Genomic DNA, 12,778 nt, shown 5'->3' on the forward strand with positions numbered 1-12,778 from the left:
GGATGGATGAAATATAGAATGTTTTAATGTATTTTATATAGAATGTTTTAATGTATTTTATATAAAATGTGTCCAATGTATTTTGTATAGAATGTTTTAAATGTATTTTCTATACAATGTTTTTAATATGTTTTATATAGAATGTTTTTAGTGTATTTTACATAAAATGTTTTTAATTACTTTTATATCAAATGTTTTTAATGTATTTTATATCAAATGTATTTAGTGTATTTTATATAAAATGTTTTTAATCTTTTTTATATGAAATGTTTTAATGTATTTTAAATAAAATGTTTTTATTGTATTTTATATTGAATGTTTTTAATGTATTTTCTATACAGTAGAATGTTTTAATGTTTTTTATATAATTCCTAGTCCTTCTGGTCTTCCTGGTCCTCCTAGTCCACCTGATCCCCCTTTTCTTCATAATCCTCCGATTGCTCCTGGTAATCCTGATCCTCCTGGTCCTCCTGGTCCTCCTTTTCTTTCTCCTAGTGCTCGTGGTCCTCCTGGTCTCAGTGGGACTACTGGCGTCCCTGGGACGAATCCACTTCTTGTGTCTCTTGTGGAACCATGGACCGGGTTGAGTCCAGAGAGCCCAGGGCGCAGCAAGGTCTTCTGGGTAATCTCAGCTCCACTATCAGACTGAACAATGTTAATGGGCTGTTATCACTGGTCCTAGTTTGGACCAGTTCAGGATCTGCTGCTGCTTCCTTGTTTGGTCCGACTGCAGCTCCAGACCTCCTCCAGGAGCCTATAAAACCCAGAGGAGCTCCACGCCAACCACCACTCTGCCTGTCTGTCTGCTTGTCTGTCTGACTGTCTGTCTGCCATCATGGCCCCTAAGAAAGTGGAGCCAAAGAAAGCGGAACCCAAGAAGCCAGAGGTGAAGAAGGAGGAGGTTCTGTCCAAAGCAGCCGATCCTCCGCTAGAGCCCAAGGCTTCGGAGCCGGACTTGAAGATCCCAGTGGTGGACTTCACCCCTGACCAGGTGGAGGAGTTCCGTGACGCCTTCACGCTGTTCGACGAGACGCCGATGGGGGAGATGAAGATCAGCTGGGCGCAGTGCGGGGACGTGATGCGCGCCCTGGGACACAACCCCACCAACGAGGAGGTGCTGAAGCTCCTGGGGAGGCCCAAGCCTGAGGACATGCGAGTCCAGCTGCTGGACTTTGACACCTTCCTGCCCATGCTGCAGCACATTGCCCGCTCGAAGGAGCAGGGCTCCTTCGAGGACTTTGTGGAGGGCCTGAGGGTCTTCGACAAGGAGGGCAACGGCACAGTGATGGGGGCGGAGCTCCGCCACGTCCTGGCCACGCTGGGAGAGAAGCTGACGGAGGACGAGGTGGAGCGGCTGATGGCGGGACAGGAGGACACCAACGGGCACGTCAACTATAGCGACTTCATCAAACACATCCTGGAAGGATAGAGATTAAATAATACAATTAATAAAAATGATGATAATATGAATATGAATAATCATCATCATGCTCAATGTCCTCTCTCTTTCAGAACATCCTTCATGTACAACTCTGTCTGAAACTATATTTAAACATAAAAACAAATCAAACTGTTTCTTGAATCATTTATCCATTTGAAATACACACACTAACAAACACACACACACACACACACACACACACACACACTGACACACACACTGACACTGACACACACACGCACACACACACTGACACACACTGACACTGACACACACACAAACACAAACAAACATAAACACACACACACACACTGACACTAACATACACTAACACAAACACACACACGCACACAAACAACTGACACACTGACACACACTGACACTGACACACACACAAACACACACGCACACTGACACACACGCAAACAAACACACACACATGCACACACACACTGAAACACACACACACCAGAAGCTCCAGACACACGAGCAGCTTGTTACCTCACACAGTCATGTGACCTGCATGTCCTCAGGGAAATGCCTGTCAATCATATTTAGTTGTCCACACCCACAGCCATGTTCACCGTGCCATGAGTGATTCATACATTTCTTATATTATGTATATCTAGTATTATTACTAGGGTTCCAGGCCTCAGGCCCTATTGTTATTGTTCAGCAACCCCTTATTTTTATTGTTCAGGGGAAAATACACTTGATTGAAGCCTAAAACTAATTTGAACACCAAATTCAGCATAACAGATGGGTGACGTCTTGTTTAAACCGCACTGTCACCCAGATCTCATGGTTTAACTTTCATCCAAATCGAACCACATACGGAGCAGATATTAATGAAAAAACAAACAAATTCTGAGCGACACCGACGAGTCAGTACAACCTGACTGAAAGTGTATGGAAGAGAAACCTCAGCATAAGCTACGACCACGTTTGAAGTTTAAACAAGATTCAAGATTCAAGACTTTATTTGTCACATTTATATACATACGATCATATATTTACGCAGTGACATGTCATAAAATGCTATGTAACAAGGATCTTATGGTTTCAATTTCATCCAAATAGATGCACATACGGAGCAGATATAAGTGAAAAATCAAACAAATTTAAAATATTCAGTTGGTCTTGGTTAACTGAGACGTCTGGTTCAAAAATGAAGGAGATGATATTTATAGTAAGATGCTTAATGACATCATCATATTATTTACTATGAATGATATTTACAGTAAGACAGTTTATGACATCATCATATTATTTACTATGAATGGTATTTACAGTAAGACGCTTGATGACTGTCATATTATTTACTATAAATAATATTTACATTAAGACGCTTCATGATGTCATCACATTATTTACAATAAATGATATTTACAGTAAGATGCTTCAGGATGTCATCGTTTTATTTACTATAAATGATATTTACAGTAAGATGCTTGATGACGTCGTCATATTATTTACGATGAATTATATTCACAGTAAGACGCTTTGTTACTTACTTACAGCTCATTATGTCTTCTGACATGTAGGTCAACAACGAAGGTTATTCATTCCCATCCGTTTTTGGCTGTTTTCTGGACACTTCCCCAGGTCAAGTTCATAGCTCTCATTTCGTCCGACGCCAGGTAGTTTTGGGCCATCCTCTCATTCCTTTTTCCATCTGGTGTCCAGTGAAGGGCTACTTCTGTGATGCTGTTTGGCTCTCTCCTCATCACATGCCCAATCCAGTTCCAGCGCCGTCTCGCAGTGATATTATCCATGCTGTCTTGCTGGCATCTATTAAGAAGGTCTTTGTTAGATATTGTGTTGGGCCAAAAGATCCTACAGATTTTTCTCAGATATTTTGTGTGGAAGACCGACAGCTGTTTGATGTCACTCGCTGTCATTCTACAGCATTCCAAGCCATACAGGAGGGTGGAAAGGACACAGCTCTGATATAGTTTGAGTTTGGTCTTGGTGCTGTATTGCTGAGACCGACATACATTGTTGAGCATTCTGAATGCATTCCTAGCCTTGTTTATTCGGTTCTTGATATCGCTGTGTGGTCCCCCATCATTTCTTACGGTGCTTCTAAGATAGGTGAACTCCTCTGTTGTAGGAAGATATTTTCCATCTATTTGGATTGCTAAGGGGTTTGGGATGTTTAGTGTCATAACTTCGGTTTTCTTGTGATTTATCTTCAGGCCGATTCATTGTGCAAAGTCACTGAGACGTGATGTTTTTTCTTGTATGTGTTTGTGCGTGTGGGAGACCAGAGCCAAGTCATCAGCTAACCCTAACCCTAACCCTAACCCTAACCCATCAGCCAAATCAAGGTTTTCTAATGCTGAGAAGAGGGTCGATCGTATGCCTTTTGTTTGGTCTTCTGTTGTCCGACGCATCAACCAGTCGATAGCGATGTTGAAGAGTAGCGCTGACACCACACACCCTTGTCTTACTCCCGTCTTCACCTGGAATGCGAGGCTACCGTTTCCCACTCTACAAGTGAAGTAAGCATAGAAGTTCTTCATCAGGACCACCATGTGCTCTGGGATCCCATACGTTACGAAGGGCAAATATCTGGTCAATGCATCCCCTCATGCTATAAAATCCTGCCTGTTCATTTCTAAGCTGTTCATCTGCTGCATCTGAGATTTGTTGTATGATAAGCTTTGCATCTTTATGATAAAGACGCTTTATGATAAAGACGCTTTATGACGTAGTCATATCATATATTATGCATGCTATTTACAGTAGGACGCTTCATGACATCATCATATTACTTACTATGAACTATATTTGCAGTAAGACACTTTATGTAAGACGCTTTATGACGTTGTCATATTATTATTATTATTATTATTATTATTTTCTTTATTTATTTTATTTTTTTTATGCAACTGAAATGTCTACATAAAGTGACTAATCTTATTGTTCATTCACGTTGAGCATTCTCCCAAGAAACAATATTTTTGCACTCAATCACCAGAGGAAGTCGTGTCTCCTTGGACCAAAGGAGGAAAGGGTGGCAGGACAGGATGGCCAAGTGGGCCAAGTGTTTTTCTTCTTGTTACATACTTGATATTATTACATATGTCACACTTGAACTCATGGTACACTCCAGTAGAATCCTATAATGCCATTTGCTCATATCAGCTCTTGTTTGTTGTCACCTGAAACATGGCACAACCTTCTTCAATGTATAAATGTTACTATAACTGTTAAACATGACTTTAAACACTTCACGACACAGGCAAAAGGCCATGCCCTCACAGCTGTACACTCTGCTTTCATTGAAAAAGCCAAGGAATTGTATAAATGGTCATCAGAGGTCTGGAGGTCAGCTGGAAACATGTGCTCATACCATTTGCCTTAAATGGTTACGACCCCTGATGCATGTGAATTCCTTAACTGACTTATTAATCACTTCTTTATACCATTTTGTCTTATCAGTGAGAAACAGGTATTTGTCTGTTACCTGAGCAGGAAGAAGAAGGAAAGCTGAAAAGTGAAAAGAGCTTTGGAGTCAGAGGAGTTTTCAGGAAGGCTTTAACATCAGTGACTGGCTCAGGGCCTCCACCTCCTGGATGTTGCTGTACATCAATCCTGGCTGTTTACTTCTCCTGTTGGAGGAGTTTTTCTGTTTGATTTTAAGGTAAATATTTTAAAAGTTTGTATATTGGACATTTATATGTATTTATACATAGGGTTGTTTTGTAAATGTATGACACTCAATTTCAAGTTGTATTTTATACCGTGTGCAACATGTGTGGTTAAAATGTTTGTCTTTTAAAAGCTTGACTATTGAACAATGTCATCTTTTCCATTGTAAAGGTTGTTTGATAGTTGGCTCAGTTGGTCAGGAGTATCATTATTAAAAAGTTGTTCAATAATTTCCAACATTTCCCTTTGAATTGAATTATTCTTAGACCACATATACAGTACATACAGCACCAATGGATGGATTGCAGGGTTCTTATGGCTGTTTAACATTTTTTTTTTTTTTTTTTTTTACCAACAATTTATGTTTGTTATTACTAAAAACTAAAAATGACCCATTTGTTCAAATCTCTCCCATCGCACCTCAAAGAGGCAGCTTTAATTAGTTGTGTTTTTAATTCCATTACTATATTACATATTACTAATATTAACGTCTCCCTGAAATCCGGCACGGTTCCCACAAGCTTCAAAATGGCCTCAGTCACATCGATCCTAAAGAAGCCTTGTCTCGACCCTGACAACCCCAACCACTACTGCCCGATCTCCAACCTTCCGTTCCTAAGCAAAATCCTGGAACAAACAGTTCCCGCCTAACTCCAACAGTACATGTCCAACCATGAGCTTCACAAACTCTTTCAATCTGGATCCAAAACTCACCACAGCACAGAGACCGCCCTCATTAAAATCATCATTGTCAAATCCCATATTTCCTACAAAACCCTACTAATAACCTACAAATCCCTCCACGGCCTTGTCCCGCAGTACCTAACAGACCTCCTCCACCCCCACGCCCCGTCCCAGAAGCCGCAGTCCTCAGACACGGGTTTGCTCTCCACCCCCCCGCTTGAGGCTACGAACCTTTGGGGACAGAGCCTTCAGTGTGGCAGCCCCCAACCTCTGGAACTCTCTCCCCACTGACATTCAAAGTGCTCCATCCCTGGTCACCTTCAAAAACCTCCTCAAAAACTACCTGTTCAAGGTGGCCTTCTGCCCCTGACCCGTTTCTTTTTTCCTGTTCTTTATTTATTTAGATGTATCCATCCCGTCTTGTTTTAGTTTTTTTCAATTGTAAAGTGTCCTTGGCTTTATGAAAGGCGCTATATATGTAAATCGCAGTTATTATTACTACATGATCAACTGTTTCTATTCATCTCTGGTGTTTATGGGTGAGGCCATTTTTTTCACTTTAGAGCACAAATTGTAAGTATTCAAAATGTATATACTATATGTCTATCTGGATGCCTCTGGGGGTACAAGGGGAGTTTCAAGGATCAGGTTTACTGCATTTATGACATGTTGACACTGCCTCCTGTTTACACCATCCACCTGAATGTATGTCCACAGTTTCACCAGCAACTAGGTTTTACTATTTTCATGTTGTACACATTTCCTGCAGTTTGACACATGATTATAAACCTTTTTATAAAGAATGTTTATATAGTTGTAGAGTTGTTTCAGTTCTGAAGAGTGAATGTTTAATTCAAATAAGTAAAGTGTGGACAAATAAGTCATATAAGTCAATAATCATCCTAAACAACGAACAACTAAACAGGAACTTGAGCCATGACGTCTGTGTGGAAGGTAAAGAAACATCTACAGAAGATTCCTGTAAAGCTTTTGTAATGGACCCCGGTACTGTTGACTCATCAGAAATAAATTACAAACATAGCTGCAGGCAGCAACACACGGAGTCCAGGTTAGTCGTGTTAGTTATGAATGACAGTTCACTGAGTTCCCATGAAATGCAGCATCACTTTACACCTACACCAATTACAAATTTCCGTGTTCACAGGGAACACAGGGTGGACGTTCTACCCACTGCTTCGCTATCGTCTCAGACTTCGGGCTTCTATTCGGCATCTGGAACAAGAAAACACACAAATAATGCAATTATTTCAAAGCATCTCTTGAAACCAAAAAACTAGACAGTTAACCAAGTTCCATTGAATCTAGCATTAATACGGAGTTTTCCACAAACTAAACAAGGTACGCCAACACTCTGCTACTTCTGGCAGAGTTTTTTTTACTAATTCCTGCTGCAAATGTAGATGCGGAGATATTTGAGAGGTCCCGGTTCTAACGATACTTCAACCACGTGCTTAGTTCAGCGGCTGTCGTGTTCCAGACACTTTTTGAGCGAAAAATGCCAAGGAGAAAAATGAGAGTCCAGAGTCCAGTTTAGTCATGTTGGGTATGTATTACAGTTCTCCAGATTTTGTGCAACGTAACACGAGTTATAATGTTTCGATTTTTACAACGACTGAGAGACAAACTGTTGATTTACAGAGCATTGGTTGATGATGTCACAAAGTGACTGTTCTCAATGTAACACCAGTGTTCTTCAATTTTCATTGAGTTTGTAAAGTTTGATCCATATTTCCTGATACAAATGTAAATCGGTGTGAATCAAACCCTGCACGACAAGATTCAAAATTCACATACGCCAACTTTTGGCTTTTTTTCAGCATCTGGAACAAAAACAAACTTTGTAATTACTTTGCCCATCAATAATAACAAATACATTTTATTTTATAAAAAATAAGTAAATGTTAGTTGTAATTAGTACTTCATTGTATTTTTTTTGTTAATAATCTACAATTGTAAAATTCAGTTTAATAGATTACTTTTCTATATTGTAATAGAGACAACATTTATGGAAATCTTACATTAATTTGTCATTAGAATGGTTATGGAAGAATAGTTTTATGAGCACTCGGAGACGAACCCTAGACTTCTTCTTCTTGTCGTGTCCACAAAACAGTCAGTTACAAGGCTTGGCTAGATGTGGTTGAGCCACAGCTGAACACATTGCTGTCCCTTCTCATTAAACTCTGCTAAGTCCGATGGTGTGCAGGGCTGTTCCAGCAGCGGACATATCAGGAGGTGCTCCATGGTCTGTGGTCCAGTTCCACAGTCACACACAGCGTTCCCGTCATTCAGGTATCCCCATTTGGCAAGAGTGGCTTTTGCACATCCAACACCAGATCTTAGTCTGTTAAGGCATTTCCACACTGCGTAGTTGGTGTCTGCTCCAGGGGGCAGTGCCTCACTCGCCTTTAGCTTCATTGTTGTTTCTGATGGGAGGTTGTCAAGTCTTTCTTTCCACCGAGTGACTCTTTCACTGCTTGCGCTTGGTGTTCTGAGAGGTGGGACGCTCTTCAGGAAACTTTTTCTGGATTTAAGGCAGCTTTTGGCTGGCACATGGCCGAAGAGAGGATGTCTTTGATCATTGGACTGTTGTTGCCGCTCTTCCTTGCTTGCTGCATTTCGTCGTATCTCTGGTGGGGCTATGCCTGCCAGGATGTATAGCCGGTCTGTAGGTGTTGGTTTCAGGCAGCCAGTGATAAGGCGGCAGCTAGCATTGAGGGCGGGGTCCAACTTCTTGGCATGGGCAGCTCGCTCCCATACTGGGCAGGCATACTCGGCAGCTGAGTAGCAGAGAGCCAGTGCGGTTGCTTTCAGAGTCTGTGAGTTAGCACCCCAGGTTGTTCCAGTGAGCTTGCGGATGATGTTGTTCCTCGCACTCACTTTACACTTGGTCTTCTCAATGTGGGTCTTAAAAGAGAGGCATCTGTCCAGGGTTACCCCTAGGTAGACCGGGTGCTCAGTGTTCGAGGGAGGTTCCTGACCAGTTGACCTTCAGTTGCTGCTTGGCTTCACGATTTCTCAGGTGGAAGGCATACACCTGTGTCTTAGATGGATTTGCACGTAGGTGGTTCTCTTCATAGTAAGGTGTTAGCTCTGCCAGAGCATTGGAGAGTCTGTCTTCCTCAACTTTGAAGTCAGTGGCTTGTGCACCTATGCCAAGGTCATCTGCATAGATGAAGCGGCGAGTGTCTGCACTTTTTGGTTGGTCGTTGGTGTAGATGTTAAAGAGAAGTGGTGCAAGCACACTTCCCTGTGGAAGGCCATTCTTGAGTCTTCGCCACCTGCTTTTCTTTCCTCCAAGCTCAACAAAAAAGCTCCTGTTTTCAAGCATGCTTTCGATCAGTTCTGTCAGACGGATGTCCCTTGCGGTCTCCAGGATCTTGCTGAGGAGACGTTTGTGGTTGACTGTGTCATAAGCAGCTGAGAGGTCGACAAACACCACACCAGTTACCATCCCTTCCTCAAAGCCGTCTTCGATGTACTGAGTGAGTGAGTACTTGGCTAGTTGTCGACTTGCGAGGGCGGAAACCTGCTTGTTCAGGGATGAGGTGCTTGTCAACAAAGGTGCCAATTCTGTTGAGGATCAGACGTTCGAAAAGCTTGTAGGTATGACTCAAAAGTGCGATTGGTCTGAAGTTCTTGGGAGCGGATGGATCTTTCCCAGGTTTCAGCAGTGCTATAATGTGGGCTTTCTTCCAGATGTTAGGGAGTTTGTGTGTTGTTAAGCACTCATTGTAAAGCTGTAGAAGCCATGTCTTTGCCTTGTGACCGAAGTGCGTGACCTGTTCGGTTGCGATGTTATCCAATTCGATTGCCTTTCCCGGTTTGAGGGTAGAGATTCCCCCTTCCAGCTCTTCCATAGTAAGCTGTCTTGTAAAAGCAGGGTCCTCGATGTATTTCTTGCGGTTCAGCTTGGTCTTTTTCCCTCTCTTTCCACTCTTTCCATTCAAGAGCAATTAGTTGGCAACTTGGTTGGCAGTGACTTTTGGGTGCTGAGGAGCTGCTTTAGGATCACCCCCTAGCTTGTGAATAAGTGTCAATGCTTTCTTTCTGTTTTTTGACATGTCTGTGGACTCAATAAGAGCATTCCAGGTCTTGCTTCGCTCTTGGGCAATGTTTTCCATTACCTTCTCAGCTTGGGCAGATGTTTCATCTGAGAAGGGATCTGCTTCAAACATGCTGACATAGTTGTCATAGAGTCCTGCACAGTCCTTTGAAAGCCCAGGTATATATTCAACTCTACAGCCTCGTGGGATGTGTTTCCGAGCAGTTTTCAACACCAGGTTAGCAAATTGGTCGTAGTTCTTGCTAACTGGTATTATATTTTTGATTTTCTCTTCCAGCTCGTTGGTGAAGCCTTTCCAGTCTGCTTTCTTGTAGTTGAAACGCCTTTTAAAGGGCACAATGGTTGGGACTACAGCAGCATTAATTTTGATCCCAATGGGACGGTGTTGGCTTGATGGAATAGGGTCCAGCACAATCTTTTTACACAGTCCAGCGATGTTACTTGTGACCATGATGAGGTCTGGATTGTAGCCACGTTTCCAGCAAGCACTGATAAACGAGTGTGGTAGCTTGGGGTCAGGGATAAGACTTAGTTGGTTGGTATCCATCCAGTCCTCTACTGCTTCTCCATCTTTGTTCATTTCAGGGTAGCCCCACTGGGTGCTGTGGCTGTTGAAGTCCCCAATGATGATCTGTGGTTTGCTGTGTACTTTGGGGATTGGCTGGGAAAATATAAAGTCTACAGGTGGTGGTTTATAGACAGATGTTACTACAGCACTGCTTAGCTCAACAGATAGGACTTCGGTGTCATGGTCGTCTGACATATCTGTATCTTCTATAGCTAACCCTGTTTTTACAAATATAGCACTGCCGTACTGCCGGTGAGGTCGCTCAGTGGTCAGGACCATTCCTGGTATGGTGGGGCAGTTACTTTCACTCCCTCTGTGAGTCTCTTGCAAGCAGAGAACATCACAGTGTTGCTTGCTGCAAAAGTCGGCTAAGATGGTTTGTTTTGCAGAGGAGAACCCTTCAATGTTCACAGATATGACTGTCAATGCTGGTCTTGAAGAGGTTCCTCGTTTCCGACATTGTGTCTAACTCCAGGCATGATGTTTTCTCTTGTGTTCTGTAGCTTTGTGGGTTGTAGCTTGCAGCTTTCAGCGTAGCTTGTAGCTTGTAACTGTTGCTTGTAGTGGTGATAGGATTAGCAGTATCTTGTAGATCTAGTCGATCTCGTCAATACTCCCAGGGCCACGACGTGGACGCTCCTTTCTTGGCCCCACCCTGGACTTATATAACATTGGTTCAGGATGTCACAAAGTGCCTTTCTTCTCAAAGTAATTAAGGTACACCAACGTTGGTACACCAATGTAGATCGAAGTGAATGAAACTCGGAGGACAACGTGTCTGAAACGTACTGATGGGTCCTGGTGAATCAACAACTGAATACCACGATCCCAATTTGATAATTGTACATGTATTACCTGAAATAGTTAATAAACATGCATCATTATTATTTAACAGTCATTTCTGAATTGCTCTCTTAATTGGCATAGCTATATTATATAGCCTATATATTAACACAGAATCATAGTGATCTACACCAATGCTCCCAGTAACCAGAACTGCATATGTTATTTGGAATATTGTATTAAACATTGTTTGTCTTCTTGGCAATTCTGCTATTGCAATACAACCTCTTCCTGGAACATTGTCTTTTGTTCTACAAGACTTTTTCATATACCGATAGAGATTATTTCCTTGAATCAAAACATTATCTATGTGAATACATTCTGGATCTTGTTTTTAAGAACTGCTGTTAAACTGATAGCTACACACTGCTTGTTTCTTGAGTCTCCAAACTGTGAATCATCCTGATGAAATGAGACTCTCAACACTGATGCATATGGGGAAACAACATTTATTGTAGATTGCATATTTAGAGGCTTCTCATCTATATTAACTTTTTTCATATATATCATTTAATATCTTTTTTTTCACCATTTTTTTTCAATTTCTGTTTCATAGGTCTGTTTCTTGAGTGTTCTCTTTTAGAACAGTGTAACTAACCTTGAGGGCTGGATGTTTGGACAACTCATTCTTTATTGTTTTGGACTAATATTCGGCATCTGGAACAATAAACACAAACTTTGTAATTATTTTACATAGCAATATTAATAAATACATGTGATTTCACATGCATAATAACCAAATGTTAGTTTTAATTAGTACTTCATTGTCATTGTCATTTTCTGTTAAAAATCTGCAACTGGAAAATCCAGTTCAATAGATTTATTGCCTGTAATTTAATACAAACAACATGCATTGAACATTAACATAAATTTGGAATTTGAATTATTTTGCGAGGATATTTTAATACTTAACAACTTCTCCCTTTTAATTTAAGTCTGGTTCATTTAGCTGTAGGAAACTGCATGGACATGAACTTTCTTCAAAACAACCATTTATGCCTCGAAACCAAACCTTATCATGGTTATAACTTACTGTGTTGTGTGTGTAAATAGATCTTTAGTTATAGTGATGGCAGGTGATGTTTTGTCACATGCAGGTCAATTATGATCTTTTAAGTGAAGTCAATTCACATTTTATTTATATAGCGCATTTCATACCAGGGCAACACAATGCGCTTTACAAAGATATATACAAAAAAAGAAAGAGAACGTAGTTGTCAGCCAGTCATTACAAAAGAATGCCCCTGAAACAACAGCAACAACAAAAGCAACAACAAAAACAACAATAAAAGCGACTCCAATCACAGTGGCAACAACAGCAACAGAAAACAACAACAGCAGCAACAACAGCCACAGAAACAACAACAACAGAAGCAGCAACATCGACACAAGCAGCAACAACAGCAAAACAACATTAAAAACAACAGCAGCAACACACACACAAAGACAGCACCGGAACTGGAAGTGGTAGCTCTGACCGGAACCAGAAAGGTCACTC

At 41.3% G+C, this 12,778-nt stretch overlaps 1 protein-coding gene across 1 annotated transcript; it reads left to right on the forward strand.

Annotated features, from left to right (window-relative positions):
- Nucleotides 1-835: 835 nt before the first annotated feature.
- On the forward strand, nucleotides 836-1,429 carry cmlc1 (cardiac myosin light chain-1; the record flags this gene model as incomplete). Its single annotated transcript, XM_080004121.1, has 1 exon — nucleotides 836-1,429. The coding sequence occupies one exon, from the start codon at nucleotides 836-838 to the stop codon at nucleotides 1,427-1,429; it is 594 nt and encodes a 197-aa protein (XP_079860247.1).
- Nucleotides 1,430-12,778: the final 11,349 nt, after the last annotated feature.

This window comes from Zeus faber (assembly GCF_960531495.2).
Source record: "Zeus faber genome assembly, chromosome: 7".
Classification (NCBI taxonomy): domain Eukaryota; kingdom Metazoa; phylum Chordata; class Actinopteri; order Zeiformes; family Zeidae; genus Zeus; species Zeus faber.